The sequence below is a fragment of the Carcharhinus amblyrhynchos genome, chromosome 3 (genome assembly GCF_965287045.1).
Source record: "Carcharhinus amblyrhynchos chromosome 3, sCarAmb.v2.hapA, whole genome shotgun sequence".
In the NCBI taxonomy this organism is placed as follows: Eukaryota; Metazoa; Chordata; class Chondrichthyes; order Carcharhiniformes; family Carcharhinidae; genus Carcharhinus; species Carcharhinus amblyrhynchos.
This window is the reverse complement of record NC_137326.1, coordinates 64,746,982-64,768,688: the sequence shown is the minus strand read 5'-3', so window position 1 is coordinate 64,768,688 and position 21,707 is coordinate 64,746,982. Positions and strand designations below refer to the sequence as shown.

The 21,707-nt window shown below is 45.7% G+C and overlaps 1 protein-coding gene across 3 annotated transcripts in view; it reads right to left on the bottom strand.

Moving 5' to 3' along the window:
- nckipsd (NCK interacting protein with SH3 domain) overlaps positions 1 to 21,707 on the bottom strand; it is a 257,102-nt gene that overhangs the window by 7,163 nt on the left and 228,232 nt on the right. For all 3 annotated transcript variants that reach the window (XM_080184846.1, XM_080184870.1, XM_080184862.1), the window contains one exon: positions 19,738 to 19,910. In XM_080184846.1, the coding sequence (XP_080040972.1) occupies positions 19,738 to 19,910 (173 nt within the window). The remainder of the gene's footprint in view (positions 1 to 19,737; positions 19,911 to 21,707) is intronic.

The window sequence follows — 21,707 nt, the reverse complement described above, 5'->3', positions numbered from 1 at the left end:
ATATAACGTGGAAAAGTGTGAGGTTATGCCCTTTGGAAGGAGGAATGGAGGCACAGACTATTTTCTAAATGGGAAAATGCTCAGGAAATCAGAAGCACAAAGAGACTTGGGAGTCATTGTTCAAGATTCTCTTAAGGTTAATGTGCAGGTTCAGTTAGGAAGGCAAATGCAATGCAAATGTCAGAGCAGCTTTCTTGAAGGTCAATCCACGGAAAGCAATTGGCTTGGATGGGGTACCAGACATGCTGTCAGATCCTGCGCGGATCAACTGGCGCAGATATTCACTGATATCTTCAACCTTTCTTTATAACAATCTGAGATCCCTATCTGCTTCAAGACGACCACCATCATTCCGGTACCTAAGAAAATCCAAGCAGCGCGTCTTAATAACTATCGGTCAGCAGCATTGACATCCATCTTTATGAAGTGTTTAGAAAGGTTAGTCATGGCACGAATCAATTCCAGTTTTCCGGACTACCCGGATCCACTACAGTTTGTGTGATGGTGCAATAGGTCCACAGCAGACGCCATTTCCCTGGCCCTGCACTCAACCCTGGAACACCTAGATAACAATGACGCCTACGTCAGATTTCTATTTATTGACTACAGCTCAGCCTTCAACACTATTATTCCCACGAAACTCATCTCCAAACTCTGTGGCCTGGGCCTTGGCATCTCCCTCTGTGATTGGATCCTGAACTTCCTAACTCACAGGCCACAACCAGTAAGGATAGGCAACAACACCTCCTCCACTATCATCCTCAACACCGGTGCCCCACAAGGCTGTGTTCTCAGCCCCCTACTATACTCCTTATACACCTATGACTGTACAGCCAAATGTCAACAAAACGAAGGAGATTGTCATTGACTTTAGGAAGCATGAAGGAGAATATGCCTCTGTCTACTCAATGGGGACGAAGTAGAAAAGGTCGAGAGCTTCAAGTTTTTAGTTGTCCAGATCATCAACAGCCTGTCCTGGTCCTCCCATGCCGGCACTATAGTTAAGAAAGCTCACCAACGCCTTTACTTTCTCAGAAGACTAAGGAAATCTGGCATGTCAGCCAAGACTCTCACCAACTTTTACAATGCACCATAGAAAACATTCTTTCTGGTTGTATCACAGCTTGGTATGGCTCTTGCTCGGCCCAAGACTGCATGGAACTACAAAAGGTCATGAATGTAGTCCAATCCATCATGCAAACCAGCTTCCCAACCACTGACTCTGTCTACACTTCCTGCTGCCTCAGCAAAGCAGCCAGCATAATTAAGGACCCTACACATCCTAGACATTCTCTCTTCTACCTTCTTCCTTCAGAAAAAGATCAAAAGTCTAAGGTCATGTACCAACCAACTCAAGAACAGCATCTTCCCTGCTGCTGTCAGGGTTTTGAATGGACTTATCTTGCATTAATTTGATCTTTCTCTACACCTTAGCTATGACTGTAACATGACTTTCTGCACTCTCTTGTTTCCTTCTCTATGAAACAATACCTTTTGCCTGTATAGCTGGCAAAACATAATACTTTTCACTGTATGTTAATACATTTGACACTAATAAATCAAATCAAATCAGAATGTTAGCTTTCATGTCGAGAGGGCTAGAATACAAGAGCAGGGATGTACTTCTGAGGTTGTATAAAGCTCTGGTCAGACCCTATTTGCAGTACTGTAAGCAGTTTTGGGCCCCATGTCAAAGGATGGATGTGCTGGCCTTGGAAGGGGTCCAGAGGTGATTCACAAGAATGATCTTTGGAATGGAGAGCTTGTCGCATGAGGAATGGTTGAGGACTCTGGGTCTGTAGTCAGAGTTTAGAAGGATGAGGGAGGATCTTATTAAAATTGATACTGTGAGGCTTGGATAGAGTGGATGTGGAGAGGATGTTTTCACTGGTAGGAAAAACTAGAACCAGAGGGCACAAACTCTTTTAAACAGAGATGAAAAGGAATTTCTTCAGCCAGAGAGTGGTGAAACTGTGGAACTCTTTGCCACAGAAGGCTGTGGAGGCCAGGTTATTGAGTGTCTTTAAGACAGAGATAAAAAGTTCTTGATTAATACGGGGATCAGAGGTTATGGGGAAAAGGCAGGAGAATGGGGATGAGAAAAATATCAGCCATGATTGAATGATGGAGCTGACTCGATGGGCTGAGTGGCCTAATTCTGCTCCCATGTCTTATGGTGCTATGGACTGAGTATCAGTGATCAGGGGAGACAGTGGTGTATTGTTAACGTCACTGCACTAGTAATCCAGAGGCCCAGCCTCTAGGAACAGGGATTCAAATCCCACCATGCTAGCTGGTGGAATCAGAAATAAATAAATAAATAAATCTGGAATATATAATAGACAGTCATAGTGACCATGAAACTATCATCAATAGTTAAAAGCAAATTACTGCAGATGCTGGAATCTGAAACCGAGAGAAAAGTTTGGAAACTCTCAGCAGGTCTATGGAAAGACAACAGTGCGAACGTTGAGTCTGGATGACTCTTCATCATATCTATCATCAATAGTTCAGAGGTGCAGGACTGGGGATTAATTCCTGCAATGCAGAAGGAGACTAGTTGGTTCACCGAGTCTGCACCAACTCTCCAAACGAGCATCCAACCCATCTCTCCCCTCTGCCCTGTCCACGTAACCTACACGTCTTTGGACTGTGGGAGGAAACCAGAGCACCCAGAGGAAACCCACTCAGACACAAGGAGAATGTGCAAACTTCACATAGGCAGTTACCCAAAGCTTGGGTAACTGGTGCTATAAGGCAGCAGGGCCAATGGCATTAGGGGAAGCAGTCTCACAGTGAAATTATCACTGAAGTAGTAATCCAGAGAGCCAGGGTAATGCCTAGAGGACCCAGGTTCAAATCCCATCATTGCAGATGGTGCAATTTGAACTCAATAAAATCTGGAATTAAAAATCTAATGATGATCATGAAACCATTACTGATTGCTGTAAAAACCAATCTGGTTCACTAACGTCCTTTAGGGAAAGAAATCTATCATCCTTACCTGGCCTGGCCTACATACAACTCCAGACCCACAGCAATGTGTAAATGTAGTTGACTCTCAAATGTGCTCTACAAAGGGCAACCAGCAATGCTCACGGCTATAAAATGAATCTATAAAGTGGAAAACTCTAAAGGAGAAGGATTAGGGAAATTGGGACTGTTCTTAGAGAGGAAAAGGTTGAGAGGAGACATAATAGAGGATCAAGAACCAGAAGGCATAGATTGAAGATGATTCAATCTGTGAAAGTAGCAATGGAGATATAGAACAGTCTGTGTCCGAAATAACATTTGCTTAACTGGATGTTTTTGTAAATAGAACCATAAAATGCCTAAAGTGCAGAAACAAAGTTTGCACTGTCTCTGAAAAAGCATCCCACATAGGCCCACTCCTTCGCCACACTCCCCAACCCCACTTATTTTTCTCACTAATTCCCCTAACCTAAACATTCTTGGACACTAAGGAGCAATTTAGCATGACCAACTAACCAGCACATCTTTGGACTGTGGGAGGAAGCCGGATGCATTAATGAGATGCTTTACATACAGCTGGGTGACCACAGTGAGGGAAAGAGTCATGCTGGATTCGGAGCCTGATCAGGGTAAATGTAGGACTGATTAATTGCTCTGAAACTGAACTGCAGCCCACACTTAAACCTGATTGGCAAATCACACTTGCACTTAAATCATCTCTTAGTGCAGTAGCAGAGGCTAAATCTACAGAAGTTCTACAGCTGAAGAATCCTATATAGGAATATGATCTTAATCTAGGGCTTCCACTGTTGAAGATGGTGTAATCGTATCTTCCGTTGACATGGTTACCGGCAGCAGAGCATATGAAACGTGCACGGGAATGCCAACACCACTTACAGAAGGTCTAAGTTGTACCCTAGGCAGCAGTAGGGAAGTCACACTTTCTTCATATCCTAAAATGTTTTCAGGATGTTCATCATCCTTCTTGTTTTCCAGATTTATTCCAAGAAGATAGACTACTTTTTTCGACATCCATAGAGCGATGAAAGATTCTGTCGTGAAATTCTTTGAAGTTCAAGATGCTTCATCTTCTATAGAATCTACTGAATTCTTATAGTGCAGATGGATGCCATTCGGCCCATCGGTTCTGCGCTGACTCTCCAAAGGATCATCTGACCCAGGCCCGCTACTTTGCCCTACTTTCTGTAACCCCACACATTTACCACGGCTAATACACCTAACCTACACATCTTTGGACACTAACGCGCAATTTCGAATGGCCAATCCACCTAATCTTTAGATATCTTCTCCCGTTTTTCTCCAGTGTACAAAGAAGGAGCAGAAGATTCCAGAGAGAATGTTAGCTTGCCCTCTTCCTATTCAAGAGTGCATTTGTCCATGTACTTTCCCCAGAGAGGGAAAGCAATAATGAAGACTGAAGCATGTTTACAAGGTGGGAAATTTGCCAATCTAGGAATTGTTTGTATTTCAGGTGCAACCAAAAAAGGTCACTTAAAAGCATGATGCAGAGTGAAACAACCAGTATAGAATGTACAAAAAACAGACAGCGACTATTAGTTTTGGTTGAGGAGTCCGACAAGGGATCCGAGTCACTCACCCTTCAGTCCAGCTAAGCAAAGTGCCCTTATAGATAGTGGATGACAAAGAGCTCAAAATGGAAGTTGACACAGGGGCAGCAGTTACAATCATTGGGGACAGATAAGAACATAAGAAGTAGGAGCAGGAGTAGGCCATCTAGCCCTTCGAGCCTGCCCCGCCATTCAATAAGATCATGGCTGATCTGTCGTGGCTCAGTTCCACATTCCCGCCCTCTCCCCATAACCCTTAATCCCCTCTCTTATCAAAAACCCATCAACCCGCATCTTAAATATATTTAGCGAGGCAGCCTCCACCACTTCAACGGGCAGAGAATTCCAGAGATTCACCACCCTTTGAGTGAAGAAGTTCTTCCTCAACTCCGTTCTAAACCGCCCCCCCTTTATCTTGAGGCTGTGCCCCCTAGTCCTACTGTCCTTTCTGAGCAGGAAGAGTCTCTCCACCTCTATCCTATCTATCCCATTCATCATCTTATATGTCTCAATGAGATCTCCCCTCATTCTTCTAAACTCTAACGAGTACAAGCCTAGTTTATTCAGCCTCTCCTCAGAGCTCAACCCCCTCAACTCCGGCATCAGCCTAGTAAACCTCCTCTGCACTCGCTCCAAGGCCAAAATATCCTTGCGTAAGTACGGCGCCCAAAACTGCACACAATACTCCAGCTGCAGCCTCACCAATGCCCTATATAGCCGCAGCAAGACCTCCCTACTTTTATATTCAATCGCCCTCGCTATGAAGGCCAGCATCCCATTCGCCTTCCTGACCACCTGCTGCACCTGCAAGCTGGGTTTTTGCGACTCATGCACAAGGACCCCGAGGTCCCTCTGCACCGTCGCCTGCTGCAGTTTTTCGCCACATAAGTAATCCTTCCTACCATTATTCCTACCAAAGTGGACCACCTCGCACTTGCCAACATTAAATTCCATTTGCCAGTTCCTGGCCCATTCGCCCAGCCTATCTAGATCCTTCTGCAGACTCTCCACATCCTCTGCGCAATCTGCCGTTCCACCAATCTTGGTGTCATCAGCAAATTTCAACACCATACACTCGGTTCCCTCCTCCAGATCATCTATATAAATGGTAAATAGCTGAGGCCCCAGCACCGACCCCTGGGGCACTCCACTAGTCACCAACCGCCAATCCGAATAGCACCCATTGACCCCCACTCTCTGCCTCCTATTTGACAACCAATCCTCTATCCACGCTAACGCCCTACCCCCAACTCCATGTCCCCTGACCTTCTGCAATAACCTCTTGTGAGGTACCTTGTCAAATGCCTTCTGAAAATCAAGAAAGACCACATCCACCGGCTCTCCTCTATCCACCGCCCTAGACACATCCTCATAGAACTCCAGTAAATTTGTCAGACACGACTTCCCCTTAACGAAACCGTGCTGCGTCTGCTCTATCAAGCAATTCCCCTCAAGATGCCTCGCGATTTCCTCCTTGATGACGGATTCTAACATTTTACCTACAACAGACGTTAAACTAACTGGCCTATAATTCCCTGCCTTTTGCCTGGCACCCTTCTGAAACAACAGCGTAACATTAGCCGTTCTCCGATCTTCCGGCACTTCCCCGGAATCCAGCGACGTTTGGAAAATAACCACCAAGGCATCCACTATCACCTCCGCCATTTTATTTTATCTTCAAAAAGGATTCCAACCATTAAGATTGAAAGAGTCAAGAACCATATTGTCCACATATATCTGGGAAATACTGCAGACTTTAGGGGCAGCCACAGACACGATGGCGTATCACAATCAAACAGCAAACCTACTAGTCCTGATTATTAAAGGTCACAGACCTTGCCTAACTGGCTGTGATTGGTTAAAGGAAAAATTCTAAACTAGCTGAAAATACCAAATCTGATGGATGGAGGTTTTCAGGAGTTGCTGTATAAATATTCCAAGGTATTCCAGATGAATCATGATGTATACGAGGAGCTAAAGCCAAACTCCATCTGGATCAGGAAACTAAGCCTATATTTTTTCAGGCCCAACCAGTGCCTTATGCCCTTCATCAGAAGGTGGAAATGGAGCTCAAGAGGCTGGAAGATTTAGGTATCATAAAGCCCATACAATTCTCCAAATGTGCTACCCTTATAGTCCCCATTTTAAAACTGGATTGGACAGTAAGAATATGCAGGGATTACACAATAGCTATCATTAGAGGAACTCAAACAGATACTTCATTCCCAGAATTGAAGACCTCTCCAAGAAACCAGCCAGGGGTTTAAAATATACCAAATTAGAGCTCCGTCATGCCTTTCAGCAGATGGAGTTGGATGAGGACTCATAAAAGCTGGTGACAATCAACATGCAAATGGGATTGTACCAATATGCAAAGCTGCCTTTTGGAGTTTCAGCAGTCTGTGCCATTTTCCAGTGTATAACACAGTCTCTTACAAGGCATCTCCAATATCCAGGTTTATCTGGATAACATATTGATCACTGATATCTCACCTGAAGAACACAGATCAAATTTGGAAGTAGTATTGAGATGGTTTCAAGCAGCAGGTGTTAGGTTGAAAAGGGAGAAGTGTGCATTTCAATCAGAGGAAGTTACATGTTTAGGTTTTCGGGTCTTTGGAAGAGAAAGTAAAAGACCATGAAGGAAGTCCCACAGACAAAAGACATATCAGAACTGAAGTTGTTTCTGGATACGGTGATTTAAAAAAAAAATTTACCACCTTAGTCCCACCTCACCAACTGTTAAAAATATGTCAACACTGGAGATGGGGAGGAGAACAAAAAGAAACTTGTAAAACTTAAGCAGGCTTTGTAATCATGGGCCTTGTTGATGCACTTTAACCCAACTAAATCTTTGGTAGGAACAGGGAGTGCACCATATGGAGTGGGAGCAGTTTTGTCCCACGAAATACCTGATGATGCAGAAAAGCTCATTGCCTTCACTTCTAGAACGCTATTAGATACAGGAAAGAAATATTCCCAGTTTTATAAAGAAAACTTATAGCAGTCATCTTTACAGTTATAAAGTTTCATCAGTATATTTATGAACAACATTTTACAATAGCTTCAGGCCACAAGCCATTGTTAGGTCTATTCAGAGAAGATAAGCCAGTGCAAGGGTGCAGAGATGGGCTCTCTTGTTAGCAGTGTACAGTTATATGTTTCAACATCATGTGCTGGGACACAGATACCACATGCAGCCACACTTAATCTGTTGTCCTTGCCACAACTAATAACGTCACAGTGGTTCCTCAAGATATTCTACAAGTACTGCATCCGATAGAGACATTGCCAGTCTTCGTAAAACACATAAAAATGTGAACAGGAGGAGACCCTGTATTCACAGTGCAGAAGGAGGCCATTTGGTCCACTGAGTCTGCCCAGACTCTTGGACAGAGTATCCTACCCAGACCCTAATCCTGTAACCCTCCTCTATGTACCTTGCTAATTCCCCCTAATTTACACACCTTGGGAAACTAAGGGACAAGTTAGCACAACCAATCCACCTAACCTAATCTTTGGACTGAGAAGGAAAACCGGAGCACCCAGACAAACCCACGTTGACATGGGGAGAACATGCAAACTCCACACAGTCACCCAAAGCCGGAGTTGAACCCAGATTCCTGGCACTGTGAGGCAGCAGTGTGATACCACTGTGATACCCATGGTATTGTCGAAAAGTTAAAAAGATGGTAACGCAAGAGTGATGATATGACAAGTCAGAAAATTGTTGAAACCATACCATCACAGAACAATGAATATAACCTGTGAAGATGGGGCATTTTGTGGGGGATTAAAGTTATAATCCCATCCCAGGACAGATGACTCCAATTCCAAAAGCTGCACAATTCTCATCCAGGACAAAGCAAGGTCCTGACCAGGAGTTGTGTGTGGTAGCTGGGCATTGACAAGGAAATGAAAAAGATGGTGAATCAATGCCCTAGTTGCAAAGATCAACAGGGTTTACCATTGGAGTGGCTTGGTTCACCATGGGCAAAATACATATCGACTATGCCAGACTATTTTTGGGTCATATGTTTCCAATCCTAGTAGAAGCAGACTCGAAATAGATGCCCAGTTAATGAAGTGCACAACAGCGACTGCCACCACTGACAAGTTTAAAAAAACCTTTGCTATACATGGCATTCCAGAAGTGGTCATGTCGGACAATGGCACATTATTCATGGTGGAGGAATTCTAAACATTTCTAAAATCAAATGAAGGATTTGCCATCCTGTCTGAGTACTGCTGGGGGGGACAGCTCACCTGGGGGAGGAAGCGATGGCCAGGTCTCTGGAGCTGAGCCTGACCCAGTACTTCAAAAAAGTAAGAAAAAGAGCAGCAAGGCAGTGTTAATAGGGGACTCCATAGTGAGGAGATCAGACAGGCATTTTTGCGGACGCAGACGGGAGTCGCAGATGGTGGTTTGCCTCTCTGGAGCTGGGATTCGGGATGTCTCTGGACGTGTCCCAGACATCCTGAAAGGGGAGGGTGAGAAGGCGGAGGTTGTGGTTCACATAGGTACCGCTGACATAGGCAGGAAGAGGGAAGCGGTCATGAAAAGAGATTATAGGGAATTAGGTAGACAGCTGAGAAAGAGGAACGCGAAAGTAGTAATCTCAGGATTGCTGCCTGAGCTGCGGGAGAGTGAGAGCAGAAATGGAATGAGGTGGAGGGTGAATGCGTGGCTGAGGGACTGGAGCAGGGGGCAGGGATTCCAGTTCCTGGATCACTGGGACCTCTTTAGGGGCAGGCGTGACCTGTTCAGTAAAGACAGGTGGCACTTGAATCCCAGGGGGACCAATATCTTGGCGGAAAGATTGGCTAGGGCTACTGGGGGGGCTTTAAACTAGAAAGGATGGGGGGAGGGAATAGAGATGAGGAGACTAAGAGTGAGGAGGTTAGCGCCCAGGCAGAGAAGGACTGTAGACAGTATGAGAGGGAGGTTAGACGGGTGGTGGAGAAGAGAAGTGCCCAGACCGAGGGTCTGAAGTGTGTCTATTTTAACGCCAGGAGTGTAGTGAACAAAGTAGATGAGCTTAGGGCGTGGATTGCTACTTGGGAATGTGATGTGGTGGCCATTACAGAGACTTGGATGTCTCAGGGACAGGACTGGGTACTTCAGGTGCCGGGATTCAGATGCTTCAGGAAGGACAGGGAGGGGGGCAAAAGAAGTGGCGGAGTGGCACTGTTGATCGGGGACAGTGTCACGGCTGTAGAGAAGGTGGATGCTGAGGAGGGTCTGTCTGTGGAGTCTCTGTGGGTGCAAGTTAGGAACAGCAAAGGGTCGATAACTTTGCTGGGTGTTTTCTATAGGCCGCCCAATAGCGACAGGGAAGTTGAGGTGCAGTAGGGAAACAGATCCTAGAGAGATGTAGTAATAACAGAGTTGTCGTGACGGGAGACGTTAATTTCCCAAACATCGACTGGAATATCCCTAGGGTAAGGGGTTTGGATGGGGAGGAGTTTGTTAGGTGTGTTCAGGAGGGTTTCCTGACACAGCACGTGGATAAGCCTACGAGAGGAGAGGCTGTACTTGACCCGGTGCTGGCTAATGAACCAGGACAGGTGACGGATCTCTCGGTGGGAGACCATCTCGGGGATGGAGATCATAATTCTATCTCCTTCACGATAGAGACGGGATCACGCAGGCTAGGAAGGTGTTTGTCTGGAGTAAGGGGAAATATGATGACATCAGGCAGACAAATAAACTGGAAGGAGGTGTTCTTGGGGAAAAGTACTGAAGGAAGGTGGCGGATTTTCAAGGAATGTTTGACTGGAGCTCTGCACGACAACGTTCCTATGAGACAAGGAGGTTGTGGTAGGTCGCGGGAGCCGTGGTGCGCGAAGGTTGTGGTGAACCTAGTCAGGAAGAAAAGAAAGGCGTATAGAAGGTTCAGAGAGCTAAGAGATGTTAAGGATCTAGAGAAGTATAAGGCTTGTAGAAAGGGGCTTAAAAAAGAAATTAGGAGATCCAGAAGGGGACATGAGAAGGCCTTGGTGGGTAAGATTAAGGAGAATCCCAAGGCGTTCTACAAATACGTGAAAAGTAAAAGGATGAGAAAAGAAGGGATAGGACCTATAAAAGGTGAAGGGGGAAAAGTCTGTGTGGAACCGGAAGAAATGGCAGAGGTGCTTAATGAGTACTTTGTCTCGGTATTCACGGTGGAAAGTGATCTGGGAGGTTGTACTACAGGTTTGCGGCAGACTGAAAAGATTGAGTGTGTGGATATTAAGACAGAGGATGTGTTGGAACTTTTAAATTCTATCAAGATAGATAAGTCGCTGGGACCGGATGGGATGTACCCCAGGTTACTGTGGGAGGTGAGGGAAGTGATTGCAGAGCCCCTGGCGATGATCTTTGCATCGTCAATGGAGACGGGAGAGGTTCCGGAGGATTGCGGATGTGGTTCCTATTTTCAAGAAAGGAAACAGGGATAGCCTGGGAAATTACCGACCGGTGAGCCTGACCTCAGTGGTTGGTAAGTTGATGGAGAGGATTCTGAGGGACAAGATTTATGAGCATTTAGAGAAGTTTAGAATGATCAGGAATAGTCAGCACAGCTTTGTCAAGGGCAGATCGTGCCTTACGAGCCTAGTTGAGTTCTTTGAAAATGTGACTGAGCACATTGACGAAGAAAGAGCGGTGGATGTGGTTTACATGGACTTCAGCAAGGCATTTGATAAGGTCCCCCATGCAAGACTTCTTGAGAAGGTGAGAGGGCATGGGGTCCAAGGGGCTTTGGCCTTGTGGATCCAGAACTGGCTTGCCTGCAGAAGGCAGAGAGTGGTTGTGGATGGGTCTTTTTCTGCATGGAGGTCGGTCACCAGTGGAGCGCCCCAGGGATCTGTTCTAGGACCCTTGCTGTTTGTCATTTTCATAAATGACCTAGATGACGAAGTGGAGGGATGGGTTAGTAAGTTCGCCGACGATATGAAGGTTGGTGGTGTTGTGGATAGTCTGGAGGGATGTCAGAAGTTGCAGCGTGACGTAGATAGGATGCAAGACTGGGCGGAGAAGTGGCAGATGGACTTCAATGCGGATAAATGTGTAGTGGTCCATTTTGGCGGGACGAATGGGATGCAGGAGTACAATATCAAGGGTAGGAGTCTTAGCTGGGTTGAAGAGCAGAAGGATCTTGGGGTCTGGGTCCATAGGACTCTTAAATCAGCCTCGCAGGTGGAGGATGTGGTCAAGAAGGCGTATGGTGTACTGGCCTTCATTAATCGAAGGATTGAGTTTAGGAGTCAGGAGGTAACTTTATAGGACCCTTGTCAGACCCCACTTGGAGAACTGTGCGCAGTTCTGGTCGCCTCACTACAGGAAGGATGTGGAAGCTATTGAGAGGGTGCAGAGGAGATTTACAAGGATGTTGCCTGGATTGGGAGGCATGCCCTATGAAGATAGGTTGAGGGAGCTAGGTCTCTTCTCCCTGGAGAGATGAAGGTTGACAGGCGACCTGATAGAGGTTTATAAAATGTTGAGAGGAATAGATCGGGTGGATTCTCGGAGGCTATTTCCCAGGGCTGAAATGGCCGCTATGAGAGGACACAGATTTAAGGTGCTGGGAAGCAAGTACAGAGGAGATGTTAGGGGTAAGTTTTTCACTCAAAGGGTGGTGAGTGCGTGGAATCGGCTGCTGTCGGTGGTGGTAGAGGCGAACTCGCTGGGGTCTCTTAAAAGACTTCTGGATGACTATATGGGATCTAATGGGATTGGAAGTTACAGATAGTTCTATGGCTTGGTAGGTATAGATGTGATTGGCGCAACTTGTGGGCCGAAGGGCCTGTTTGTGCTGTGCAAGGCCAGCACTTTACTACCCAGTTTCAAATGGGTTAGTTGAGCATGTGGTACAAACATTCAAGTCATCAATGAAAAGAAACAAGTCCATAGGCTTCTTTTTCAACGTATAGCCAGTTACTATTGTCTTACAACACTACGCCAAATGCGACCACAACGGTGGTCATGCCAGCCGAGTTACTAATGGGCTGCCGTTTAAGAAAATAGTCAGATATGATATTCCTAGATTTAGCAGGGAGGGTGGAGGCAAGCCTCCTAGAAAGAAAATCACAACTCACGGAAAAAAGGCAGAGGGTTCCAACTTGAACATAGAACATTACAGCGCAGTACAGGCCCTTCGGCCCTCGATGTTGCGCCGACCAGTGGAACCAATCTAATGACCCTCTAACCTAAACTATTCCAATGTTATCCATATGCCTATCCACTGACCATTTGAACGCCCTTAAAGTTGGCGAGTCCACAACTGCTGCAGGCAGGGCATTCCAAGACCTTACTACCCTCTGAGTAAAGAACCTACCTCTGACATCCGTCCTGTAATTACCACCCCTTAATTTAAAGCTATGTCCCCTCGTGTTAGCCATCACCATCCGAGGTAAAAGGCTCTCACTGTCCACCCTATCCAATCCTTTGATCATCTTGTATGCCTCAATCAGGTCACCTCGTAACCTTCTTCTCTCCAATGAAAATAACCTCAAGTCCCTCAGCCTTTCCTCATAAGACCATCCCACCATACCAGGCAACATCCTGGTAAATCTCCTCTGCACCCTTTCCAATGCCTCCACATCTTTCTTATAATGCGGCGACCAGAACTGTACACAATACTCCAAGTGCGGCCGCACCAGAGTTTTGTACAGTTGTAACATGACCCCACGGCTCCGAAATTCAATCCCTCTAACAATAAAAGCTAACACACCGTACGCCTTCTCAACAACCTTATCAACCTGGGTGCTAACTTTCAGGGAGCTATGCACATGTATCCCGCGATCCCTCTGCTCGTCCACACTACTAAGAGTCCTTCCATTAGCCCTATATTCTGTACTCCTGTTATTCTTACCAAAGTGAATCACCTCACACTTTTCCGTATTAAACTCCATCTGCCACTTCTCGGCCCAGCTCTGCAGCTTATCTATGTCCCTCTGTAAACTGTAACATCCATCCTCACTGCCTGCAACTCCTCCGACTTTGGTGTCGCCAGCAAATTTACTAATCTACCAATCCATTGAGGATCCAGTCATGCAGCAAGAATGGCATGGGTGGCTGGAAAGACTGGACAGAACAGATCATCTACGCTGTGGAGTTACAAGGCTGTAATTTCAAGAATTATAGAATCCTTACAGTGCAGAAGGAGGCTGCTCGGACCATTGAGGCTGCACTGATGCTCCAACAGGGCATCTATCCCTGTAACCTCACATATTTACCCCGCTAATCCCCCTAACCTACACATTTTGAGGCAATAAGGGACAAGGACAAGGGAGGGAATCTATGTGTGGAGCCAGAGGAAATGGGCGAGGTATTAAATGAGTACTCTGCGTCAGTTTTTACCAAAGAGAAGGACTGGGTGTATGATGAGTCTGGGAAAGGATGTGTAGATAGTTTGAGTCATGTTGAGATCAAAAAGGAAGTGGTATTGGGGTTCTTGAGAAACATCAAAGTTGACAAGTCTCCAGGGCCTGATGGGATATATACCCCAGAATACTGAGAGGGGCAAGAGAGGAAATTGCTGGGCCTTGAGAGAGATCTTTGCATCCTTGCTGGCTATAGGGGATGTCTCAGAGGATTGGAGAATAGCCAATGTTGTTTCTCTGATTAAGAAAGGTAGCAAGAATAATCCGGGTAATTACAGGCCGGTGAATCTTATATCAGTGGTAGGGAAATTACTGGAGAGGATTCTTTGAGACAGGATTTATCCCTACTTGGAAGTAAGTGGATGTATTAGTGAGAGGCAACATGGTTTTGTACAGGAGAGGTCGTGTCTTACAAACTTGGCTGAGTTTTTTGAGGAAGTGATGAAGATGATTGATCAGGGTAGGGCAATGGATGTTGTCTGCACAGACTTCAGTAAGGCCTTTGACAAGGTCCATCATGGCAGATTGGTACAGAAGGTGAAGTTGCATGGGATCAGGGGTAAGCTGGCAAGGTGGATACAAAACTGGCTCAGTCAAAGAAGACAGAGGGTAGCAGTGGAAGGGTGCATTTCTGAATGGAGGGCTGTGACAAATGGTGTTCCTCAGGGATCAGTGCTGGGATCTTTGCTGTTTGTAATATATATAAATGATTTGGAGAAAAATATAACTGGATTGATTAGTAAGTTTGTGGATGACACAAAGATTGGTGGATTTGTGGATAGCGATGAGGACCATCAGAGAATATAGATCAAATGGAGTCTTGGGTGGAGAGATGGCAGATAGAGTTTAATCCGGACAAATGGAAGGTCTAGTACAGATAGGAAATATACAGTAAATGGCAGAACCCTTGGGAGTACTGAAAGGCAAAGGGATTTGGGTGTACAGGTACACAGGTCACTGAAAGTGGCAATGCAAGTGGAGAAGGTAGTCAAGAAGGCATACAGCATGTTTGCCTTCATCGGCCGAATACTGAGTTTAAAGATTGGCAAGTCATGTTGACGCTTTATAGAACCTTAGTGAGGCCACACTTGAAATGTAGTGTTCAATTCCAGTCGCCACACTACCAGAAGGATGTGGAGGCTTTGGAGAGGGTACAGAAAAGATTTACCAGGATGTTGCCTGGTATGAAGGGCATTAGCTATGAGGAAAGGTTGGAGAAACTTGGTTTGTTCTCACTGGAGCGACAGAGGTTGAGGGGAGACCTGATAGAAGTCTGCAAGATTATGAGTGGCATGGACAGGGTGGACATTCAGAAGCTTTTTCCCAGGATGGAAGAGTTAATTACTAGGGGGGCATAGGTTTCAGGTGCGAGGGGCAAGTTTTAAAAGTACGAAGCAGATTTTTTACAGAGTGGTGGGTGCCTGGAATTCGTTGCTGGGGGAGGTAGTGGAAGTAGAACATAGAACATTACAGCGCAGTACAGGCTCTTCGGCCCTAGATGTTGTGCCGACCAGTGGAACCAATCTAATGACTCTCTAACCTAAACTATTCCAATGTAATCCATATGCCTATCCCCTGACCATTTGAACGCCCTTAAAGTTGGCGAGTCTGCTGCAGGCAGGGCATTCCACAACCTTACTACCCTCTGAGTAAAGAACCTACCTCTGACAACCGTCCTATAATTACCACCTCTTAATTTAAAGCTATGTCCCCTCGTAAGTGGAGTGTCTTTTAAGGGGCGTCTTGATAAGTACATGAATGAGATGGGAATAGAGGGATATGGTCTCTGGAAGTTTAGGGGATTTTAGTTAAGTCAGGCAGCATAGTCAGTGCAGGCTCGGAGGGCCGAAGATATTGTTCCTGTGCTGTAATTTTCTTTGTTCTTAGTTCTTAGCACGGCAAATGAACTGATCCTGCACATCTTTGGAATATGGGAGGAAACCGAAGCACCCGGAGGAAATCCACGCAGATGCAGGGAGGACGTGCAAACTTCAGTTATCCAAGGCTGGAATTGATTGCAGGTACTTGGCACTGTAAGGCAGCAGTGCTAACCACTATGCCACACTGTAAACCATGCAAATATGCAGACCATGTAAGAAGGAGAGCAGTGACGGATGCAGGGGATTAACTTGCTATGATTCCGAAGATACCAGGATTGGTTACTGGCATTGCGGTTGCAAACAAGGGACCATGACCTGTGGTTATGGTAACTGAGAAGCCAGCAGCTAGACCCTGGATTGATGAATTTATTTTTTGCATCTGTTTGGTCTGATCCTTCAAACATCAAAGAACCTACCACAGAATTGAGGCATTCTACCAGAGTCCGGAAGTCTCTGGACTGGCTAAACATATGATAATTTTTTTCCACGGATTATTCCTGCTGCCCTTTAATGAAAAAATTGTTTGATCCTGTTCTTTGTTCCCCCATAGGAAATTTCTGGAGTTAAGGGGGAAGAAGCATAGCAGTGTGGCCCTTCAAGGGAGCGTTATCTGAGGGCCATGTGATGCTATAGATTGTCAAGGCGGGAAGCTGAGCCAATCAGGGGCAAGGGCATGTACCCTGAGTCATAAAATCCCTACAGTGCAGAAGGAGGCTATTTGGCTCCATCAAGCCTGCACTGAACACAATCCCATGCAGGCCCTATATCCATAACTCCACAGATTTACCCCGCTAATCCCCCTGACACTAAGGGGCAATTTAGCATGGCCGACCCATCTACCCAGATATATTTGGACTGTGGAAACCAGAGCACCGGGAGGAAACCCACACAGACACAGGAAGAACATGCAAATGCCACACAGTCACCCAAGGCTGGAATCGAAGCTGGGTTCCTGGCACTGTGATGCAGCAGTACCAACCATTGTACCTGGCTGAAGAGGTCCCACTGTTGGAGGGTTGTTCAGTCACATAGTTGACTCAGTCTGACCTTGTGTGTCTACAGTATTAATTATTGGCAATAAAGGCTTCGACTTCTTGAGAAGGTGAGAGGGCATGGGATCCAAGGGCCTTTGGCCTTGTGGATCCAGAACTGGCTTGCCTGCAGAAGGCAGAGAGTGGTTGTGGATGGGGCTTTTTCTGAATGGAGGTCAGTCACCAGCGGAGTGCCTCAAGGATCTGTTCTGGGACCCTTGTTGTTTGTCATTTTCATAAATGACCTGGATGAGGAAGTGGAGGGATGGGTAAGTAAGTTCGCTGATGACACGAAGGTCGGTGGTGTTGTGGATGATCTGGAAGGATGGCAAAAGTTGCAGCAGGACATAGATAGGATGCAGGACTGGGCGGAGAAGTGGCAGATGGACTTCAACGCGGATAAATGTGTTGTCGTCCATTTTGGCAGAACCAACGGGATGAACGAGTACACTATTAAGGGCAGAAGTCTGAGTAGTGTTGAGGAGCAGAAGGATCTTGGGGTCCGGGTCCACAGGACTCTTAAATCGGCCTCGCAGGTGGTCAAGAAGGCATATGGTGTACTGGCCTTCATTAATCGAGGGATTGAGTTTAGGAGTCGGGAGGTAATGCTGGAACTTTATAAGACCCTTGTCAGGCCTCATTTGGAGTATTGTGCGCAGTTCTGGTCGCCTCACTATAGGAAAGATGTAGAAGCTATTGAAAGGGTGCAGAGGAGATTTACAAGGATGTTGCCTGGACTGGGAGGCATGCCTTATGAAGTTAGGTTGAGGGAGCTGGGACTCTTTTCCCTGGAGAGACGAAGGTTGAGAGGCGACCTGATAGAAGTTTACAAAATGTTGAGAGGAATAGATAGGGTGGACTCTCAGAGGCTATTTCCCCGGTTTGAAATGGTCGCTACGAGAGGACACAGATTTAAGGTGCGGGGAGGGAGATTCAGAAGTGATGTTAGGGGTAAGTTTTTCACTCAGAGGGTGGTGAGTGAATGGAATCGGCTGCCGTCAGTGGTGGTGGAGGCGAACTCGCTGGGGTCTTTTAAAAGACTTCTGGATGAGTATATGGGGTTTAATGAGATTGAGGGCTATAGATAGGTCTGTAGGTTGGTAGGTGATGTGGTCGGCGCAACTTGTGGGCCGAAGGGCCTGTTTGTGCTGTAGTGTTCTATGTTCTATGTTCTATGTTCTATGTTACTTTGAGCCACATCAGGTCACCCTCAATTTATTACACAGAAACTATATAGGTGCAATTCTTTGTTCAAGAACATTTGTGAAGCAACTGCAGATGCATTAGTCATGATTTTGCAATTTCTAATTGGTTAAGAAGTAGGAGTCAGAAAGTAGGGATAAAGAGAATAAACTGCAGTGGAAGAAGGAGCTTTGTGGTATGCTCTAGAGAACTGCATTAAGTATATAATGTTGATGAGAGCAGGAAGTCAGAGGGACAGATCAAATGAGGGGCAAAATAACAGTAACTTCTATTCATCTGACAGCTTTAAGCTCGTCCAACATCCCAAAATGCCGCAGAGGATTGTGATGGAAAAAGATTTGATAGTGAGCCACATAAGGAGATATTGGACATCAACTGAAATGTCAATTAAAAAGGCAGATTTATAGGAGGCCCTCAATGGAAATGGTATAGCTGGGGATTTAGGGGGGGATTCCAGAACTTAGTGCTGCCAAAAGTGCAGCATATAAAATCAGAATGCTAAAGAGTTGAGAGTTAGGCAAGTGCAGAGATCTCAAGTGGATTGTAGGGCTGGAGGAGGTTACAGACATGGGGAGGGACCAGACCTTAGACAGATTTTAAAATAAGAATTTTAACTCCACACAACATGCAAGATCATTCACTTCGGATCAGAGGAATATTGTCATCATGATATAAACGCAGGAAGTATGGCTGAGCAAAGGAAGCTTAGTGTCGATGTGTAGAATTCACTGGTTCAGGTGTGTCAAGAATTGGAATACACAAAGGGGAAGAAATGATGCCTCAATTGTACACAGTCCAGGCCAGACCTAATCAGAGGTCTCAGAGACTTTGAATGTAAGAATGAGGATTGTAAAACAGAGGTTATTTGGACGAGGATCTTAAGTGGGTCAGTGAGCAGATGGGTGCTGGTGAACAGTCTTGGTGTGCAGTCAGACACAGACAGCAGAACCTTGAGTGAGCTGAAGTTTAAGGTGGGAGTGAGAGTGCGAGGCCAGTCAAACAGAGGTATCCATGAGAATGCCGGCAGCAAATGAATTGAGGAAAGTGGGTGGTGATGCAGCTGGGGGATGAAGAGTTGGACATTCAGCTTCATATCGAAGAACAAAGAAAATTACAGCATAGGCACAGGCCCTTCAGCCCTCCAAGCCTACACTGACCATGCTGCCACTCTGAATAAGACCCCTATCCTTCTGGGGACCATGTCCCTCTGTTCCCATCCTATTTATGTATTTGTCCAGATGCCCCTTAAAAGCCATTATCATATCTACTTCCAGTAATTCCCCCAGCAGCAAGTTCCAGGCACCCACCACCCTGTGTAAAAAATTTGCCTCATACATCTCCTTTAATCCTTGCCGTCGCACCTTAAACCTATGTTCCTTAGTAATTGACTCTTCCACCCTGGGAAAAAAGCTTCTGACTATCCACTCTGTCTATGCCTCTCAATCTTAAAGACATCTATCAGGTCACCCTTCAATTAATAGGACCCACATTGCTTCAAATTCTAACAGTGAGAAACACTGCCAGTCCACCATTTACATCATGGTCTCTGGTTTACAAACCCAATGCTTCCCTCTAACATCATTTTTCATATTGTCCACCTCTTGCTAACCCATGTAAGCTCTGAAAATTCCTAGCCAGTGTTAATAACGGGCTTAGTGAAGAAATCCATCATTAGTATTGCTGCATTGTTCTGACCTTTTCTCCTGGTGAGAGGTCGGAGATCTGACGCACAATGATATCAATCATCACCATCATGTCGGTGCGGTAAAATATTCTGGCTGTGTCCTTGTCAGCAAAAATATCCTGCAGGAACTTGAGCACAGAGTGTGCTGCTTGAGGCTGGTGCTTGAAAATACTCACTGGGTCATCTAAAGGAACAGAAGATTCATGTTAATTTAATCAATGATGAAGCTTTAGAAAGACGACAATATGCACCCATCTGTATAAGCGCAAAAGCAGAGTTAGCAGAGAGGATTTACTGTACTCATGTTTCAGAGATTTAAACTTGCTAGCTACAGGTTAAAGGAGATTCAATTGATGAAGAAAGATAAGAAGCAGATGTAACAGACTCGCTGCTACACCACTTTACAGAAGTCTGCGCAAAAATCACTGATCGAATTGGTGCAACACATACTTACCAGTGGACAGCTGGTACATCCAAGAAAGTTACAGTCATGGGGAATTACCCAGAGAGACACTGATGAGGAGTTAGGGTATACAGGGAGACACTGATGGGTAGTGAGTGTACACAGGGAGACACTGATGGGGAGTTTGTGCACATGGGGAAACACTGATGGGGAATTAGCATACACGGGAAAACACTGATGGGGAGTTAGTGCAAAAGGGGAGATACTGATGGGGAGTTAGTATACATGGGGAGACACTGATGGGGAATTAGTGTACACGGGGAAACACCGATGGGGAATTAGTGTACATGAGGAAACACTGATGGGCAATTAATGTACACGGGGAAACACTGATGGGGAGTTAGTGTGCACAGGGAGACACTGATGGGGAGTTAGTATACATGGGAACACAATGATGGGAAGTTAGTGTACACAGGGAGACGCTGTGATGGAGGGTTAGTGTATATGGGGATACACTGTAAAGGAGCATTACTGTACATAGGGAGACACTGTAAGGAAGGGTTAGTGTACAGAGGAGGCTGTCATATGGATTTGGTGTACATGGGGAAATAGAGTGATGGGGAATTAGTGTACAGGGGGACACACCGTAATGGGAATTTAGTGTTCATGGGGAGACACTGTAAAGGAAGGCTAGTGTATATGGGGAGACGCTCTAATGGAGGGTCAGTGTACATGGGGAGGCATCGTGAAGGCGAGTTAATATATATGGGGAGTTACAGTAATGGGGAGTTGAGTGTACAAAGCGAGATAGTGTGATGGGGAATCAATGTACACATGGAGATATTGTGATGGAGATTTAGTGTACATGGGGGGGAGCATTGTAATGGAGGGTTAGTGTACATGGGCAGGCACTGTGATGGCGTGTTACTGTACATGGGACCATACTGTAATGGGGAGTTAGTGTACATGGGGAGATGCCGTGATGCAGAGTTAGTGTATATGTGGAGACATCGTGATCGGGATTTAGTGTACATAGGAGGCACTGTAATGGGGGCTAGTGTACATGGGGAGACATTGTAATGGAGGGTTAGTGTACATGGGGAGACATTGTAATGGAGGGTTAGGGTACATAGGGAGACACTGTAATGGTGAGTTAGTATATATGGGGAGATACCATAATGGGGAGTTAGTGGACACAAGGTTATTCTGTGATGGGGAGATAGTGTATATGGGGAAATGCTGTGATGAGGAGTTAGTGTACATGGGAGATACTGCTCTGGGGTGTTAGTGTACATGGGAAGATAATATGATGTAGAATTAGTGTACACAGGGCTATATTGTGATGAGGAGTTAGTGTACACAGGGAGATGCTGTGATGGGGAGGTATTGTACATGGGAAAACACTAATGCCCAGTTACTGAACATGGGAAGACACTGTGATGGGGAGTTTGTGTACACTGAGAGATAGTGATGGGAAGTTCATGTACATGGGGAGATGCTGTGATAAGAAGTTAGTGTACACGCAGAGACAGATGCTGGATGGATTTTCATGGTTGATGTTTCATTTGTTTTTCTATA